This window comes from Eurosta solidaginis, chromosome 2, assembly GCF_040869045.1.
Source record: "Eurosta solidaginis isolate ZX-2024a chromosome 2, ASM4086904v1, whole genome shotgun sequence".
Lineage (NCBI taxonomy): Eukaryota > Metazoa > Arthropoda > Insecta > Diptera > Tephritidae > Eurosta > Eurosta solidaginis.
Genome location: NC_090320.1, coordinates 65,306,443 through 65,327,960, shown reverse-complemented (window position 1 = coordinate 65,327,960; position 21,518 = coordinate 65,306,443). Strand labels below are relative to the sequence as shown.

Here is a 21,518-nt window from a genome sequence, read left to right as displayed (position 1 = left end):
ATTAATAAACTTACCTTGTAAATTTTGTAAAATGTCGCTGAATCCCCAAGTTTCTAATAAAGATTCTAGTCCGTCCTTTTCAGGAGATTCTAAAATATTTTCCATTTTTGTAATTTTGCACACAATACTCACGCACGACCGGCTTCCTCAAAGTTTTCAACGAACTGATTGCAATGAGCGTCGGCTTCTATTATTGCTGTCGTTTACTTTTTAACTGCTGTATCAATGGTTACTTTAACACAAGGAATAGTAGTTACACAATTTTCCATTGTCCAAATAACCTATTAAAATAGTTAAAAAGCAACAACAATTTCAGGGAGAAATATTTTAACCGATTGGTACTGGTACAATTAACCAAAGTTTGTGGTTGGTTTAACGATTTTTTAAAATGAACAATTTCATAGTAAAATTAACCAAATAAGATCAGTTAAATCACACTAACAAAACAACATTAGAAAAAATACGATTTACGTCGGTTAGTTTTACAGACGAAATAGTAAGCGAAGAAAGCAACAATTTTTGAATTGGTTAATTCTACTATATTTATTGGTAAGAAAAAAACAACAACATATAAAGAAAAATTTAACTTTTTCTAATAGTTAATATAACAACATAAAATTGTTTAAATTACAACAACAAATTATACAGAGTATGCACTAACCGAAAAAAAATTGTTAATTTGACCAACGTTTACAGTTAGCTGAGCATTTTTGCAACAACAATTTCCATTGTAGTAAAATTAACCACGGAAATTGTTAGATTTAACCAATGTTATTTTTCTGGGTGTATCCCATTCACAATGTACCGCGAATTTTATTGGCTTGCACGGTCAAGCTATATACGACGCATAAACGCGTGGTACATGAGAAGCTCCAGATAAAGGCTTAGAGAACAAATGTTCGAAAACTCCATCAGAAAAATTAGCGGATGACAAAAGGTTTCTAGAATCAGAGAACATTTTGCAAGAACAATAATTGCGACCTTTTCATTACGTGATAGCGTAATCGTGATGAATCCCATATTTCAATACCGGCAACGTAATGTACGTTAAAGCTCCCATCTGCATTGTTGTGATGTGGAAAACATCAGGGCTTAAAATTATTAAAGCTACGGGCAAAAAAGGTTTGAAGATGTGCATGTTTGCAGTTTGGAACTGGAGTGTGGTCTGCTCTTTATCGCATAAAAAGTTCTATTTAGAGTTTTTTGCTTGCAATTGAAACTCAAAGTAATTTAATTAATTAGGTCTTATTCTGTAACAATTTAAAGCTACTTTCGTGGAGAGAATTCGACGAATAAGAAGATCTGTAAGGATTCAGCTTGATATCGCGTATAAGGTCCTTTCTAAGGTAAAGTGCAAAATACTGAAGCCCAAAGTCAGGCGAACTTTTTGAAACTTATCACTGCGGTTTCAGATCTGTTAAATCTACTTTCAACTAGATCTTTACAATATGCCAGATCCTGGAGACGACCCACGTTAGGAGAATCGACACGCGCCATTTTTTTATCGACTTCAAAGCAGCCTTTGAGAGCATGAAAAAGAGTTGCTTGTATGCAGCTCCCTGTGAAGTTAATAAAGCTTTGCCAAATAACATTAAGCAACAACACCAACTCCAAAAGAGTTGGAAGGGACTAGTTCGAGCCATTTATAACCAAACGAGGCTGCGGATAGGGCGAATCCTTTTTCCGCCCTTTCTTGCGACAATGGCACAATCTATTGTAATAGCTGCCGTAAGTTCTGCATTCTATGGATTAGATAAAGAGGCAAAACAATTGTGTCTTGCGTTAAATGAGTACAAGACGAAGTAGTTGCTGTCATCCAATAAAAAATGGGCACATTCGAGCCACGTCAGTGTTGACAGAGTTAAACTCGAGACTGTGAAGGACTTTGTCTAACTAGTCACCACTATTAACAGCGAAAAATAAGTTAGCTTGAAAGTCAGACCCAGAATAATTCTTGCCAACAAGTGCTACTTTAGAGTAAGTAGGCAATCGAAATGTAAAGTTCTGTCAACGAACAAAAACCACACCAAGTCGCTCATTATACTTGTCCTGAAGTGTGGCTCGGAATTATGGATGGTGTAGAGAGAAGGTGGGATAACTCTTGGAGTGTTCGAGGGAAGAGTTTTGTTTTTAGAAAATTTATTATCCTGTGTGTGATTCCGACCACGAGTATCGAAGGAGGTATAATGATGAGCTGAATGAGCTTTACAACGAATGAAAGCTTAAAGGGTTCGCTGACCAGGTTCTGTCATGCGAATAGATGCAGACGTTCTGGCTTAGAGAGTATTTCAATCGGCAATGGGGTTTGGAAGCATACGAAGAAGATCTCCACAGATTTAGGGGATGCAGGTGGAGGAAGACTTAATCATTCCAATTGAAGTTAGATAACGCGAAACAAGCCAAAATCGCTAAGCCGTTAAGTAAAAACTAAAGATGATGATGAAACTTTAGAGTCGCCCTCTTTAAGATTTGGTTCCAAGTTTGGTCATAAAGTCTTCGTAGGACATACAAGCTTACCCTTATTTTAAAGGACGCTGTGATAGCGCACTGCCCTCGATTGGTCCAATGAAAACAGGCTAATTCTGTTCATGTCGAGTCGTTGTAAGGCAGTCGAAATCTAAACTGCTCGTCTACAGAGGAAACCTCATCAGCTAAGTAAAATAAATGACGTATTAGTAATTAATATATGTACATACATATAATGGATAGGATTAGTAGAAATTGAATTCAATATGTTAGTGAATACACTTAGTTACTTTAAGAGAGGAAAAAACAGATTTTTTAATGCAAAAAAGCGAGCCCAAACATAAAATGTACTAGTGTGGGAGTTGTAATTCTGCGGCAAAACAGCGGAAGGGCTCATTTAATTCACGATTTTTTCTACAATGTTTAACGTAGATATGTTTAAAATGTCTTGAAAGGACGGTAAAGTTTACTTCGCTCAACAGAAATGAGCTAGAGACCGAACCATTTAGTAATTTAATCATAAATACAATTCCAGGCATTTCCCTGCGACTGGCAAGATTGGAAAGATAAATAAGTTTCAGGCGATTAGTATAAGGTGGCAGATTATATGCAGAATCCCAATGGAAATCTCTTAAGGAGAAAAGTAAGAATTGTGTTTGGACTGATTCTATCCGATCAATATGAACCTGGTAGCTGGGGTTCCAAATTATTGCGCCATATTCTAATATCGGCCTGCTAATGTTGTATAAAGAGCTTTAGTAACGTACGGGTCACTAAATTCTTTAGACCATCGCTTTACAAACGCCAGAACACCTCTAGCCTTATTAACAGTTGCAGTAGTATGAAGGTTGAAGTTAAGTTTACTGTCCATACTAACACCAAGGTCTATAAAACTGTATACCTGTTCAAGATTATAAGTAATGAGAGTGTAGGAATCTGGCTGAAGTAATCTACGAGAAAAGCACATAAATTTGCATTTTTAAACGCTTTTATTTAGGTTGACTTGACGGGCTGTTGATGGTCATATACAAGACCAACTGAACCCTAATCACATTTTTAGAAATTTCACGCGTCCAACGCTTTTATTTAATTGTCTGATCAACGCCCTAGATTGATGAGGAGTGCGATGACTAGTACCTAGGACCTACCTAACTATTTTATAGCTTTTAGTATTTTTATTACTTCATGTAAGTATTGTTTTCCATAAAACCGTTTAACTTAAAAAACTTTTTTTTAAATATTTTATTTAAGATTAAGTGGCATATAGTTGATGGTGCACCAATTGTGCAATGCGTCCAGGTCTGATTGTAGAAGACACCTTTCTTCGCTTGACGCATAGGATAAACAATTTTTTACATCACCAGCGTACATCAAAATTTTAGAAAATTTTATTTTTGTAGAAATATCGTTTATAAACAGCACGAACAGAATTGGACCAAGATGACTACCCTGATGAACTCCAGAACTTACATCAATGACATCGGATAAAGCATTTTTAAAGATCACTCTTTGAGTTCTATCATGAAGATAAGACGATATCCATTGCGTCTCTTCTTTTGCGTCTACATATTGCCGAACATCTTTGTACAAGATTGAACTGCACACCTGATACAAAAGCTCAAAACCTCAGAGCCAAGATAGGGACGCTAGTTCCATAACTGAGCTCAAGAAAAGGCCTTAAACAAACTATTTCTTTTATTACAAGTTTAACTGATATATGTAAGCTTTTTTGAAATGAAAAACAAAAGCTCAGCAAATTTGTTGCACTATGCAATGTTCATTAAGATGAATTGAGCTCAGGTGCAAAAAAGTCATTGCATGCTAGAAACACACGTATAATTATATATAGCATGCTTGAATGTTTTATGTTTGTAAGTGATCAAGTATGCGTGCAAGTGCCGCATGCATTTCAATACAACGCGCCGGGGTAATCAATTTTTGAAATTTATGACAAAATTTGCAGCTTTAAATTATACCATTAAGCACGACATGTAACTCATATCGCAAACATGTTAACTTCACCGCCGCCGGTTGCATGCCACCAACTAGCAAATGGCAGGCAATAAAAACATTACAGCCTACGTGTTTGTGTGCTGATTGCCTTGTTGCAACAATCATGATGTTGCTTTTGTTGCTCATGTTGGCCTGTGCGTGTGTCAATATGTATGTATGTATATATGTATGTATGCGTGTAGGTATGTTGGCATGGACATGCAATTGCAATCTGGCAGTGCCTGTCGACGGCTAGTTGCATTTCATACACACACGCATACATACATACTAATGTACTTAAATAAGTAGCATGCAACAAATCAAGTTGGTTCTGCAACGTTGCTTTCAGGCGAGCTTTCTTTTGTTTGCTCGTTTTTAGCCCATTCATTTTATTTTACAACTTTAAAACATTTTTCTCTTTACCTTTTTGGCGACGAGTTTTCCTGTGGCAAGTAGACGTGCAAAATAATTCATTCGTATAGTGAAAATGCGCAAGCGGAACTTATTGCTTACGTTGGACGGACGAATGCATTGTACTTTGCGCACTTGTTAAGTGTAGATAAATAAAAGAGGTTTGAAATATTTGAACTTAACTGCGTGTTTGGAAACAAAAAAGGAAACTTATATTTATTAGTATGGAGGAGGTGAATTTGATTGATTTGCGAGAGCTGCACTATGGATAAAACAGCACTTAAATGTAATAAATTATAGACATTTAATATAATGAGAGATATTAATGCAGTTAATTATATTTGTTTTGTTTAATAATTTGGGAAAAATTTAAACAACGTGACATCAGGACGGACAAGGCGACAGCTGTTTCGATTATACCTTGTAAATCTCTTCAAAGCCTTTTCTCCCGGGAGTGGGAGTCGAACCCGCACTCCTACGATAGTTGAAATGGTTATAAACGCATTCAGCTACGTCCTGCCTTAGTTGTTGTAAAGTTTTCTCAATTGCCTTCTTTTTGCATATTTTAATCTTTTACACATTGCATACTTCGTATGCAATTATGTGTTAAAGCTATGCTTGGTACGGCGGTTTTCAAAGAAACTTTGGTTTTGTTGCTGTTTTTGTTCTATTTATAGAACTACAACGAATTAACCAATTTTGTCTGTTTGTATGATTATTAAATAAATTATAAAAATAAAAAATTGCTTCAAATAAATGTTTTCATACATTTAAAAAAAAGCAATACGGGCAATCCCCGATTATTAAAATCATATATTTGTTTTGTTTTATTAATTTTTCCACAGGGTGGATAATTGATGTATATTGGAACGGTTTTCCGTCAACAATTGTCAAATTTGGTTTGGAGACAAACCGGTTTCGGCTTTGCGCCATCATCAGTGTTATTTTTCGTTCCGATCTGTTGTTGTCATTTGTCTTATATTTATAGTTCGTAGGTGTATGAGCAGGTATTGTCAAATTGAATGTGTGGGTTATGTGTTTATTCAGAAAGTGGATGGTTTTCACTGATCAACTTATGTGGTTAGCTTAGGTAGGTAGAAGTCAGTAATTTTGGTCGTTTGACCTTTGTTGTGCCACTGCGAAACAAACGTACTTGCGAATTCGAACACAGTTACATGGGAAAAACAGGACGAAAAGTAAGAACTAGGTTCAGAGAACATATTAGAGATTACAAAAACAAACACGGAATCCAACCATCATACCAGTGTCCAAATTTGCGAATCACGTGTTCGAAAATACATGCTCTCCAGCAAACATCAATAAAACAGCCTAGGTTCAACAAACACAAAAAAAAAGTCAAACGACTAAAACTACTAACTTCTACCTGCTTTAGCTAACCGCACAAGTTGAACAGTGAAAACGGGGTAATATATTCTTTAACGCTGCAGAGTCCTAAAAGTTTGGTCCTAATAAAATGTGGCACACTAACACTTTAAAATGCTATCATTCCTTTTTCCACAATCCCACACATTTTTCCAACCACATCATCATGTGGCTATATATGTTGAAGCAACATGGTGCTAAAGATTATGATATGACTTCTCGGACAGAAAAATGTCGGAGGTAGCTTTTTTCAGAAATAATATCTCCTGGGACACCGAAGTAGCAACTTGTCCAGATCCATATGGTCCTTTGTATACACTCGCTTTTGATGGGCTGATCAATAAGTTTGTTCAGTGAAAATGATTTGTGAGAAGTCTGATCTCTGAAAAAATACCATGGTTACTCTGTTGAAAGGAAATATTCTAATATTTTTGTACTGCGTAATACTTAAATCCCCATAAAACCGATTGCTCACATAAAAGAGTTTTAATAAATCTTCTACAAGTTGACAATGGACTTCATAACCCATTAGCCATTGATGTTTGTTAACCAAAAATGATTTGTAAGAAATCTGAACGCTGCTACACTAAACCTGAAAATAATTTCAAAATTACCCCAAAATAGGTCTGATAAGATCTTACACCATTTCCAAAACGGCTTCGAAAAAATTCCTATATTATCCCGAAAACAGTGTTGAAGTAAGCATCAAACCAATGCTGAAAAAACCGGAAAATATCCCCAAAAAGGACACAAATGCAACCAAAGACTTAAGCAAAAGCTTAAGTTCTCTCTTCTTCGATTTTTAGTTCCTCATGTAAATTTGGTTGGTATTTCTTACTCCGCAAGTGCATTGAAACTACCAACGTTTTTAAATAATTTTTGTTTATAAACGATTTTTCACTTCTGAGATCTTTCACTAGGATGGCTACATGAAAATTATTTAAGATCCCTTCTCACCGGGACTAGAATAATTGTTTCTGGTAGTATTTAAAAAGTTGTTAAAACAAACGACAAGAGACTGGCTGATATGATAATCACTTCTGGTGGAGTTCGCATCTATTCAGGCTCAGAAATATCTTACAGATTGATATTCGCCTACAGCACAGACACATATAGAAGTTTCTAATGAGTAACTTATGTTATGCGAGACTATGAAATGTTGCGCAAAAGACCAATTTGGCAGTCAAGGAGGCTCAATCGTGTATTTATTTTGGGAATTTATTAATTTCCAGCAGTTTTTCGGCATCGTTTTGCGCTTTATTTAAACACTGCTCCGAAAAGAAAAGGCACACTTTATTTTGCTTGTATGTAATTCGACGGGATTGTACTGTCTTCACTCGATTTTCTACTAACAGAAAGAAGAAGAAAAATTTAATTATTTGATATTTGAAAGAAGAAAGAACAAACTTTATCTCTTAATTTTCTCAAGCCCACTTGCAGAAAGGAAAGTTATCCTTTTAATTCATAAATCTTTTACAAATTTTATAAATTAACTCTGAGTTAAAAAGATAACTTACTGTTCTGCATATGGGTCCCAGAGTTTTGTTTTTAAAAATTTTTGCTTTTCAAATATTGTTTCTTAGCTTGGTGACAACTTAAGCTTACTTCGAATGATCCATTGGTTGCAGTTCTCAGAAGTTTGGTATATTAACCTCCATTTAATAAACTGCTCAAGCTTTTTTTTTTATACAATCCTGCTGTAGACTTGATGATTCGGGTCAAAATAAAGCTGACACCAAGTGCTGCCATAGCAGAATGTTTTTTTGCATAAATAGAATGATCACATCTCAATTAGTCCAAAATACTTAATACAAATAGGCGAACCAAAAAAACTAGCCTATCTAACAGTACTTTACCCATATGTAACCGACACATATACTTAGAGAAACAATTATGCAATTTAAAGTGTGCGCTTTCTTTTCGAAACAGTCCAACGATTTACTATGTCCACATTGAATCTTCTAGGCCATCCCACCACCCACCCCCTAGTTCCATGAATAGCTCGGGGTCGCCAGAGAAGCTATAATTTGCGCTGGCAACCAATTGAATAACTTGGGTACTTTAGTCGCCCCTTACGACAGGCATACCTGCCGCGGGTATATTCTAAGCCCCCTAACCCGCTGTGGCCCCTAAGTTAAATTTTTTCCGATTGTTAACTAGAAGGCCTGAAAACCCTGTAAGCTTTTTGACTGGTATACAAATTAATTATTGTCCGTTACTTCCTACATTTCGTTCAAGTCGTGGTATACATATATAAAAGTATGTCGGAGCGAATTTGTTGTTGTATGCGTGAAACCACGTTACTCATTTTCCGCTGTTTGTCCATCAACCATTCAAATAACCAACAAAAATCAAGCATACTTTGTACAATATGTACAGGCAAGCATATTGTAAACTATGTATCAGTGATAAGGTCGAGTGAATGGTGCGGGGTGTTAAATATTGCAATTTATCACGCAAATGCGTTTTTCAATTTTAACCGGCCGCCAGGCATCATAAAAATGTTACGAACATAACCACCGCTTGACAGCAGCTCAATTTTCGTAATGAATATACAACAAAAACAGCAACAATAAACAAAAGACTAAGAAAAAGTGAACGCCATAAAAAATAAGCAAAATAAAAAGCAACAAATTAAGTCTGTTAAACATTAACTGAAACGGGCACATCAATAACTTTAACAACAAACACTTATTAACATTCCTGTACAAATTCTGACAAGCTGCCAAACATATGGACAGGCATATATAGATCCTACATATGTATTAGGGTGGGCAAAAATAATAAAAATAATATACATTTTCTTGTCACTTCTTTAATTAATATTAGCAGACTCGCCAGAAGTTGTTCTGCCCCAACTTAGGCCACAATCCCAGTCCTAGTTCCAGTACAAATTTCAGTCGCAGTCGCTGTCGTAGTCCCAGTGCCAGTGCCAGTCCCAGTCTCAGTCTCAGTCACAGCCTCAGTCTCAGTCTCAGTCTCAGTCTCAGTCTCAGTCTCAGTCTCCGTCTCAGTCTCAGTCTCAGTCTCAGTCCCAGTCCCAGTCCCGGTCCCGGTCCCAGTCCCAGTACCAGACCTAATCCCAGTCCCAATCCCATTCCCAGTCCCAGTTCCAGACCTAATCCCAGTCCCAATCCCATTCCCAGTTCAAGTCCCAGTCCCATTCCCAGTTCAAGTCCCAGTCCAATTCCCAGTCCCAGTCCCAGTCCCAATCCAGGCCCAGTCCCAGTCCCAGTCCCTGTCCCAGTCCCAGATCAAGTCCCAGTCCCAGTCCCAGTTCAAGTCCCAGTCCCAGACCCAGTCTCAGTTCAATTTCCAGTCCCAGCCGGTCCCTGGTCCGCTACCGGAAAAATGTGTCGTATATAATAGTCCCGGCAAAGGGCTACCTTATATACTAAGTTTCGGGCAAGTCGAACCATGAATAGAATTTGCTCTAAGAGATCGGTCCCTGGTCCACTTCCCGGAAAAAAGTATTGTAAATATTAATTTAGACAATGGGCTACCTATGTACCAAATCGAAACCGTGAATAAGTCGGTCCCTGCTCCACTTCCTGGAAAAACTTCACAAGAGCACTCTCCGAGTGGCTGTAAAGCTATCCTGCAAATTTGAATAAGATCGGCGGAGTTCTTTCGTAGTCCATACAAACACACGTGAACAGGACCGCGGGACTGCAAAATTTCTTAGATCATGTATAAATCCTATGATATTAGACTCATAAAGTGGCTCATATCTCTGAATGGAGAAGATGTTCTGGCGTAACATATTTATAAGGTAGTCCTCGTTAGTAACAGCAGATGCAAGAAGTGCGAGCTGCAGTAAGAAGCTGTTGAGCGCGTTCTGAATTCGTGTCCTGCGATCGCCAGGTCAATGCTGCAGCTATAAGGAGCGGCAGGCAAGACGACGGAGTTATTCAATACATAAGTTATGGCACCAGATTGGGGTTCTTTACTTTGATGGTCAAACAAATTCTGGTAACTCTATGGACACATTCAGTCTATCTCAGGTCTTTATTGGCGGCCAGTTCAACCCAACCTAAACACAAAAACCCCAATTAGATACCTTGACTTATGTAATAAAATAACTCTGTCTTCTTGGCGATTACTAAAAGTTTCCTAGGAGCTAGCCTAATAGCTGACTCGAGATCCTGCAACTATGCCGCCCTTTATAGCTTAAGTCTTGGCATCGCGGGCGCAGGACACGAACACAGAACGTGGTTCGCATTTGCTACATGTTACTGACGAGGCCCAACTTAGAAGCATGTGACGGTAGAAGGAGGTGTCCAGTTAATATGCCAAATAAGAGCCTTAAGTTTTCCCTCTTTAGAGACATAAGCAACTTTGTCAGTCTAACGTCGTAGGATATGGACATGATCTTACAAATTTTGCAGCTTCAAGCTTCTGTTCACGCCTTTTTTTGCTTGTTGGATCATATGCAACTCCTGTCTCCTTTTGATTTCTCCCAAATGGATTGTCACATCTTCCGTCGACTCATCGGCCTTTGCGTTACCTTCTGTCCCTGTATGGCCGGGAACGCAGTATAGATGTTTGGCCCGGCCGGAGCGAAATCTCTGTAATGCTTCTTTGCATTCCAGGACACTTCTTGATGGAGTACTGTTGATTTGCATATTGTAACGAATTTACTTGCAAATCCTCTTATTTGCAATCCTCTGCTAAGTTCGAATCACTAAACTGTTGAATAAATAACTCCTATTTGTAATAATGCAAAATGGCCTTTATTAAAGTACTTCACAATAACACTCAAACTGTGCAACGAATAGCTTGCTTAATAACCACACTGATTGATAGCTCAATGAAACTCTACTATTCAAAATAATACTGCTATTGCTCGCTAGATATCATCTTAATCGAAACTGCTTGACAACTCAAATCAAACTGAATTCCAGCGCCTCTACATCTGCGGCCTTTTATACTCTCTGGTTTCCTCGTTCGCATCTTCGAAAATCTACTAGCATTGTCCATGAGCTCTCAAACTTCTCAGCTATAACTAAAATTGCACGATTTTATAGCTTCTCTCATATCCCATGCTTGTATGTGTGAGCGACACTTCCACAATTATAATTGCCTACATTTAGGAGCATCTCAGATATATGCATGTATTTGTGCATTGACTCTCCGCTGATCGTATACGTACATGGTACATATGTGTAGACGCAGTTATTGTTTCGTTTATGTAGATACATGATGATTGAATTATTGATGTGCATTCACGTCACTGCTTAGCATCGGCTTAGAGCTGGCAGCACTCCTTAGTTTTGCTAATATTCGTAACAATATGTTCTTACAAATTTTGCGGACCAATGCTGCTATTCACGCCTTTTTTGCTTGATAGATTATATGCAACCAAATTAAATATTTTTTTGTCCACCCTAGCATTAGTAAGTTTTCGCATGTATGTACATACTTACAACAAAATACCGTCAATCATGAAAATTACAAGACTTAAAAGAAACATATTGAAAGCTCTTAGCCAGCTGAAAACTTTGTATGCTTGTATGTATGAATGTATGTACTTTTTAAATACAACATTTAAGAAAATTATTAAAACCATGACGAATGAAGAATGTTAAATCTCTATAATTAAATTTAGAAAATATGTTAAATTAAGGTGCAATTGCAAATCATAATTTGCAAAATTTGAGATAATTGGCATTACAAATCATACTGGTTTGCAGCCAAAATACACCAGAGACGCCATTAGGAAATTCCTATGTAAAATCACCTGATTTCGAAAATCAAGGTTATATTTAAGAATAACGGTATTATTATTATATGGATATATTTACTTGAATGCTTATAACTTTTGCATTAGTCCATCGATTTTGTTGAGTGAAAGCTTATTTTTTTTTAATAAAACAGAGCTTAGAGAGAAAAAAACAAAGCTGCAAAAAAATGAAAGGTTTTCGAGATCCTTCCTTGCAAAGTACAATTTTTTTTATATTTTTACAAAAAAAATGGAAGAAATCCGTAATGATTGTTCGTTATCTTTGAATCTGCACAGCATAGCAAAAAGTATTCTTTGCGCAGTTTATAGCAAATTTTATTACCTTTTAAAAGCTTCAAACCGTTTTGGAAATGCTCAATTCATTCTTGAGATATATATGATTAAGTGGACCCAATTTTTTTTTTTTTTGGAAAAACCGTTATTCGTAAATATCTCAAAAATGTCTATAGTAAAATTAACCTTGATTTTCGAAACCAGGGGGTGATTTTACATCGGAATTTAATAATGGCGTCTCTGGTGCAAAAAAAAAATGGAATTTGTGATCCAGTGTCATTAAAGTAGATAAAATTTTCTTCATGGAGTATTGATGCTAATTACGGGATAATTTCTAACAACGCTCTCAAAAAAAGCGTGTGGGAAAAATTGGAGACTTTTGCAGGACGTGGGGTTGAAATGTAATCTAACGGTAAAAACTGAGGAAGGAGACGGAACTAGACTATAGTGAAATCACTATTTGATCAGGCAGCTCACATGTACTTGCTGAAACTTGGTGTTGGTATAAATCACGTGGATAACTGAGCCTTGTTCCTTGTGGTTCAACTTTTAAGCCAGTAGCGCTTAAGTGGAAGCATGAATGTAGGAGAAGTTGCTTCCCCGAAATGCCACGAAATCCTCAATTTCAAAGAAATCCCCAAATACATAATCCACATAGTCAAGAGACAAAGCCACTTAGTACTTTGCCTGCATGTTATCTCGATAGTCTGGCGGAAGTACGCTGAATTAATGAGTTAGAAACTTGAAACGGTACACTTATTTCAGGGCACCGAGACAATCTAACAAAAGGAAAAAAATCCGATAGATGGCACATGAATGGAAATAATAGGAAAATTCATACGATATTTGGGGGTTTGGGATCGAATTTCAAGTACCTTCCTGGTAATATGCACATAGCCTTATTGTAAGTATTGTTTGAAATATAAAATCCTACTAGATGGCACAGGGGGAAATATATTTAGAAAACTCATATCAGATTTGTAATCCAGAGATCGGTTTCTGAGTACCTTCCCGATCAGCTAGAGAGCTGAAATTGAAAATCTTGTTCAGAGGCCAATAAGAGTGCAAGGTATATGACAAAAAGCTTTCAAGAACTCTTTACTGAGTTAATAAAGCGGTGACAATGCAACATAAGGCAAAAATGTTCCGCTCCTTTTGAAGGTATAGAAATCACTAGAAGACTGTTATGAGATCTGGAATCTTGCCATTGACTCTTACGAAGCTAGAGGCTTGAAATTTTCCACGCAACTCACAGTCCAAAGGGAGTGTAATACCTTTTTCAAAAACTTTTTCTAGGTGAAGTTGGGATCGGGATATATTAAAATAAACGTACCAATGAGGGGAATCTTGGAAGCAATATTTTAGAAATTTCTCATTGAGCTACAAGTTTACAACGTCTCATTGTTTGCTAAGTGGTTCAGACGGCAAAGACAAGTTAGGTTGGGTTGAACTGCCTGGTCGGTGATGACCTCGCATATACTGCATGAGCCTCTCAAAAGTATGCTTAGTTGAAAACCCCTATCAGGGACCAGCACCTTAGGTTAAAATACCTCCGTCCTTTTGAAAATACTAGAAGCTTCCTAGGACCTATGCTACTTGATGCTTCTAGATCTTAGAGCTGTTCAACTATTTATAGCTGGAGTCTCAGCCTTGCGAGTGCTGCGTATGAGCTTAAAATGTACTTGATCATTCTCTTCTCCAACCTTCACTTTCTACATCTGCTATCCCTGACAAGGCCTAGTTCAAAAGCTTGTCACGTCATAAGGCAGTATGTAGTCAAAATACCCATCATGAGCCTACAGTCCACTCTTTTCAATGATACGAGTCACTTTGTTAATCTAAAGTTTTAAGACCTGCATGTGATTTTGACACTTTGCTGTGCCGAGCTTGGTTTTACGCCTTTCCTGCTTAGTCGATCATGCGCAGCTCTTGCCTTCTTTTAATCTCGCCCAATCGATTTTCCATTTCCATCTATTCCCATATATCCAGCTACCCTATGTTTCGACCTATCCCTATGTTTCGCCCTATCCCTATGTTTCGCCCTATCGCTATGTTTCGCCCTATCCCGATTCTTCCCAGGGACTGCTAATACTCTAAAACACTTGTAGATGGTGTGCCATGTGAGATTAAAGCCTTTTTTAAAAAATTGTAAGGAACAAGGGAATCTGTCTATACTTTTTATGAGATTTTTCATTGATGTATAAACTTGAAATTTGGTACATGGCTCTGAATGCAATGATCGTCACGAGATAATAAGAACATTGCAAAGAGTTCGATTCGTAAGTAACTTCCGAATGAAATTTACGGTTAACAAGAAAGTGTGCCAGGGAAATATATATCCCGGAAGTGAAGTTTAGCTTTGCTACACTTTTTAAAAAACAAGTATCTACTAGGCCGTTGAAAACACATAATTATTGTGTAACGAATTTTGAGAATTTCGATTATTATGCACTTTCTGCTAACTTTCGAATCGCTGAATTTTCGAATAAATAATTCAAATATTCAGTATGTCAAAATGGTATTTCTTTAGACTACTTTGGGAATAGTACTTCACAAATTTATTACTCGCGTGCTTCACTAAAAGCGTGTTAAAATCAAACTGATTTATTACCGCTTGCGCCGCGCTGCTTTTATACTCTCAGTTAGCCTCGTTCACCTATTTCTCCTAAGGTATAGACTTTTCTCGAACATGCCTTCTTGAACAGTTGTATGTCGTACTTGATTATTTTACTATATACGCGTGTGTATGTGTGAGTAACAACTTCTGCTCTTGGCTGATGATATCGTGATGTGTATGTGAAATAATCTCTTTGCTTCAAGGTGCTGGTTATGTGTATATGTGGTTGTTTGTTTGATGTGTTCATGTACATAAGTGTGACTTCTTGCTTTAATCTGTACATGTACATAAGTGTGGCTACTTGCTTTATTGTTGTTTTGCATTTCTTTAGTAACAGCATAGTGATGTATAAAACTGCTAATTTTCGCCACAATTTTATATCAATTACACTGTACAGCATCTATATCACAACAAAAGAACCAGGGTATTTTTCTAAAATATTCGTAGCACATATATATTTTTCTGACAAGCTCAAGCTCTCGCACGTCTAGTTTGCTTTTAATTTCCATTCAAAAGTTTAACTGGTCACAAGGTGTCCAACTCCACCATTTCCAGGTAGTTGCTACGTATTGACGCAAGATATTGCTAAAGATTTACTCGGCATTTTCATTTCTGGGGTAAAAGAACTATGACAAGACTATTGGTGGAGAGCTGAAAAGTTAGTATGGAATGTGAGGTTTTGTACAGGGAAAATACTTTTTAGGATACCAAGATTGTAACTCTTTCAGATTGGTTGCAACTTGATCAAATGAATGTTGTGACCCCGCAATCTTTAAGTGCAAATAAACAACAAGTAAGAAAGTCTAAGTTCGGGTGAAATCGAACATTATATACCCAGCTGTGCACTTGAAACGTTGTTGTTGTTTGGTTTGTGTGTTTAGTAGTGTTATAATGCTGCGTTATAAGACTTCTAAGAAAAGTGGGTTCATAACCGATTTTGATTATCTTCACTCAGCCCATATAATTTGGCAAGGACAGAGTCTCTGACAAATTTCAATGTAATTTCTTAAACGACTTTTGATTTACGGCTTGTCAAACTTCAAAATTTTCTTCTTCTAAACGTGGGTGGTGCTAAGCCCATACTCCAAAATTTTTTGGAATTTATGTTTTGCGCCATAAAACCAGTCCACTTACCAAATTTCATAAGCTTAGCGGTATTTGTTTTTCAATTATCTCATTATTTCCATTTTTATAAATTTTCGATATTAAAAAAAGTGTGCGTGGTTATCTTCCGATTTCTCTCATTTTCAATATAATTTTATTATGGGTCCAGATAAGCCCGTGTACCGAATTTGGCGAAGATATCTCAATATTTGCTCAAGTTGTTGTGTTAACGGACGGACGGACATGGATTAATAAAATTTTGTTTCGATACTGATGATTTTGATTTATGGAAGTCTATATCTATCTCTATTCCTTTATAACTGTACAACCAACCGTTATCCAATCAAAGTTATAATGACCCGTGTACAAGTACAGCTGGGTATAATAGGAGTGATGGGCTGGCTATAAGTGTGATCCACGAAAATTTTATGTGCGAAAAACATTTGCTTAAAAATACCATGGATATTTATTTAAGCGAAAAATTTTATGGGTAAGCAACAATCTTCCCTGTTAAAAATATGCCACTTGTTAAATATGCTAAGTATTTTGTTATAAATAGACCTATAACTTCCATTGTCGTCATCACGAGTGGGTATAGATATTTTTATACCTTTCATGAAAATGAAATGGTATATTAATTTCGTCACGAAACCGAAAATTGTAAGTCCTTAAAGGAAAATAGATAGACCCACCATTAAGTATACCGAAATAATCAGGTTGGAGAGCTGAGTTGATTTAGCCATGTCCGTCTGTCCGTCTGTCTGTTTGTATGCAAACTAGTCCCTCAATTTTTGAGATATCTTGATAAAATTTGGTGAGCGGGTGTATTTGGGTGTCCGATTAGGCATTTGTCGGAACCGACCGGATCGGACCACTATAGCATATATCCTCCATACAACCGATTTTTCAGAAAAAGAGGATTTTTGTAATATCTTACCCCATTTAACAGATTGAAGCTTCAAACTTCACCATATACTTTCGTATATTGCACGTATTGTTGTTTATAGTATATATCCCCCACAACCGATTGTTCAGATAAGGAACTCGTCGTAATTACTGCCCTATTTTAAGAGCTAGAGGCTTCAAATTTCAACGAATGCTTACGTATATAGCATATATTGTTGTCTGAAAAAATCATGAAGATCGGTGGTATATATAGTATATATATGGTGGTATATATAGTATATATATATAGTATTTTTATATATATATTTTCGCAAATTTTAGCCCCATTTTAACAGCTAGAAGCTTAAAATTTCACCGAATACTTACGGATATAGCATATATTGTTGTCTGAAAAAATCATAGAGATCGGTTGTATATATAGTATATATCTCATACAACCGATTGTCCAGATAAGAAACTTTTCGCAATTTCTACCCCATTTTAACAGCTATAAGCTTCACATTTCACCGATTGCTTCCGCATATAGCATATATTGTTGTCTGAAAAAATCATAGAGATCGGTTGTATATATAGTATATATCTCATACAACCGTTTGTTCAGATAAGAAACTTTTCGCAATTACTACCCCATTTTAACAGCTATAAGCTTCAAATTTCACCGATTGCTTACGTATATAGCATATATTGCTGTCTGAAAAAATCATAGAGATCGGTTGTATATATAGTATATATCTCATACAACCGATTGTTCAGATAAGAAGCTTTTCGCAATTTCTACCCCATTTTAACAGCTAGAAGCTTCAAATTTCACCGAATACTTACGTATATAGCATATATTGTTGTCTGAAAAAATCATAGAGATCGGTTGCATATATAGTATATATCTCATACAACCGATTGTTCAGATAAGAAACTTTTCGCAATTCCTACCCCATTTTAACAGCTATAAGCTTCAAATTTCACCGATTGCTTACGTATATAGCATATATTGTTGTCTGAAAAAATCATAGAGATCGGTTGTATATATAGTATATATCTCATACAACCGTTTGTTCACATAAGAAACTTTTCGCAATTTGTACCCCATTTTAACAGCTATAAGCTTCAAATTTCACGGATTGCTTACGTATATAGCATATATTGCTGTCTGAAAAAATCATAGAGATCGGTGATATATATAATATATATATGATGGTATATATAGTATATATATATAGTATATATATATTTTTTTTGCGATTTCGGCCTCATTTTAACAGCTATAAGCTTCAAATTTCACAAAATGCTTACGTGTATAGCATATATTGTTGTCTGAAAAAATCATAGAGATCGGTGGTATATATATTATATACTTCATATAAACTGTCATTTTTGCCCCTTTTTTACGGCTAGAAGCTTCAAAATTCATCAAATTTCATCAAATAGTTACGTTTACGTAATATATTTTTGAAAGACGTGATTCGTAGTCATAGTTTTTACATGCAGACCACAACAAACGTGAAGCTTTGCATCCTCATACAGATTACCTACCTATTTTTTATTTTATATTTATCTTAAAAATCGTTTAGATATGTTCAAATTTCACCAAATGCTTACGTGTATAGCATATATTGTTGTCTGAGAAAATCATAGATACCGGTGGTATATATAGTATATATCTCATACAACCGATTGTTCAGATAAGAAACTTTTCGCAATTCCTACCCCATTTTAACAGCTATAAGCTTCAAATTTCACCGATTGCTTACGTATATAGCATATATTGTTGTCTGAAAAAATCATAGAGATCGGTTGTATATATAGTATATATCTCATACAACCGATTGTTCAGATAAGAAACTTTTCGCAATTTCTACCCCATTTTAACAGCTATAAGCTTCAAATTTCACCGATTGCTTACGTATATGGTATGTATTGTTGTCTCAAAAAATCATAGAGATCGGTGATATATATAATATATATATGATGGTATATATAGTATATATATATAGTATATATATATTTTTTTTGCGATTTCGGCCTCATTTTAACAGCTATAAGCTTCAAATTTCACAAAATGCTTACGTGTATAGCATATATTGTTGTCTGAAAAAATCATAGAGATCGGTGGTATATATATTATATACTTCATATAAACTGTCATTTTTGCCCCTTTTTTACGGCTAGAAGCTTCAAAATTCATCAAATTTCATCAAATAGTTACGTTTACGTAATATATTTTTGAAAGACGTGATTCGTAGTCATAGTTTTTACATGCAGACCACAACAAACGTGAAGCTTTGCATCCTCATACAGATTACCTACCTATTTTTTATTTTATATTTATCTTAAAAATCGTTTAGATATGTTCAAATTTCACCAAATGCTTACGTGTATAGCATATATTGTTGTCTGAGAAAATCATAGATACCGGTGGTATATACAGTATGTATCTCATACAACCGATTGTTCAGATAAGAAACTTTTCGCAATTCCTACCCCATTTTAACAGCTATAAGCTTCAAATTTCACCGATTGCTTACGTATATAGCATATATTGTTGTCTGAAAAAATCATAGAGATCGGTTGTATATATAGTATATATCTCATACAACCGATTGTTCAGATAAGAAACTTTTCGCAATTTCTACCCCATTTTAACAGCTATAAGCTTCAAATTTCACCGATTGCTTACGTATATGGTATGTATTGTTGTCTCAAAAAATCATAGAGATCGGTGATATATATAATATATATATGATGGTATATATAGTATATATATATAGTATATATATATTTTTTTTGCGATTTCGGCCTCATTTTAACAGCTATAAGCTTCAAATTTCACAAAATGCTTACGTGTATAGCATATATTGTTGTCTGAAAAAATCATAGAGATCGGTGGTATATATATTATATACTTCATATAAACTGTCATTTTTGCCCCTTTTTTACGGCTAGAAGCTTCAAAATTCATCAAATTTCATCAAATAGTTACGTTTACGTAATATATTTTTGAAAGACGTGATTCGTAGTCATAGTTTTTACATGCAGACCACAACAAACGTGAAGCTTTGCATCCTCATACAGATTACCTACCTATTTTTTATTTTATATTTATCTTAAAAATCGTTTAGATATGTTCAAATTTCACCAAATGCTTACGTGTATAGCATATATTGTTGTCTGAGAAAATCATAGATACCGGTGGTATATACAGTATGTATCTCATACAACCGATTGTTCAGATAAGAAACTTTTCGCAATTTCTACCCCATTTTAACAGCTATAAGCTTCAAATTTCACCGATTGCTTACGTATATAGCATATATTGTTGTCTGAAAAAATCATAGAGATCGGTTGTATATATAGTATATATCTCATACAACCGATTGTTCAGATAAGAAACTTTTCGCAATTTCTACCCCATTTTAACAGCTATAAGCTTCAAATTTCACCGATTGCTTACGTATATGGTATGTATTGTTGTCTCAAAAAATCATAGAGATCGGTGATATATATAATATATATATGATGGTATATATAGTATATATATATAGTATATATATATTTTTTTTGCGATTTCGGCCTCATTTTAACAGCTATAAGCTTCAAATTTCACAAAATGCTTACGTGTATAGCATATATTGTTGTCTGAAAAAATCATAGAGATCGGTGGTATATATATTATATACTTCATATAAACTGTCATTTTTGCCCCTTTTTTACGGCTAGAAGCTTCAAAATTCATCAAATTTCATCAAATAGTTACGTTTACGTAATATATTTTTGAAAGACGTGATTCGTAGTCATAGTTTTTACATGCAGACCACAACAAACGTGAAGCTTTGCATCCTCATACAGATTACCTACCTATTTTTTATTTTATATTTATCTTAAAAATCGTTTAGATATGTTCAAATTTCACCAAATGCTTACGTGTATAGCATATATTGTTGTCTGAGAAAATCATAGATACCGGTGGTATATATAGTATATATCTCATACAACCGATTGTTCAGATAAGAAACTTTTCGCAATTCCTACCCCATTTTAACAGCTATAAGCTTCAAATTTCACCGATTGCTTACGTATATAGCATATATTGTTGTCTGAAAAAATCATAGAGATCGGTTGTATATATAGTATATATCTCATACAACCGTTTGTTCACATAAGAAACTTTTCGCAATTTGTACCCCATTTTAACAGCTATAAGCTTCAAATTTCACGGATTGCTTACGTATATAGCATATATTGCTGTCTGAAAAAATCATAGAGATCGTGTGTATATATAGTATATATCTCATACAACCGATTGTTCAGATAAGAAACTTTTCGCAATTTCTACCCCATTTTAACAGCTATAAGCTTCAAATTTCACCGATTGCTTACGTATATAGTATGTATTGTTGTGTCGAAAAATCATAGAGGTCGGTGATATATATAATATATATATGATGGTATATATAGTATATATATATAGTATATATATATTTTTTTTGCGATTTCGGCCTCATTTTAACAGCTATAAGCTTCAAATTTCACCAAATGCTTACGTGTATAGCATATATTGATGTCTGAAAAAATCATTGAGATCGGTGGTATACATAGTATATATCTCATACAACAGATTGTTCAGAT

At 35.4% G+C, this 21,518-nt stretch overlaps 1 protein-coding gene across 1 annotated transcript in view; it reads right to left on the bottom strand.

Annotated features, from left to right (window-relative positions):
- LOC137241523 (uncharacterized) overlaps positions 1-21,518 on the bottom strand; it is a 47,435-nt gene that overhangs the window by 4,285 nt on the left and 21,632 nt on the right. Inside the window, exon 2 of the mRNA XM_067769118.1 lies at positions 15-281. Within this exon, the coding sequence (XP_067625219.1) occupies positions 15-105 (91 nt within the window). The 5' untranslated portion in view covers positions 106-281. The remainder of the gene's footprint in view (positions 1-14; positions 282-21,518) is intronic.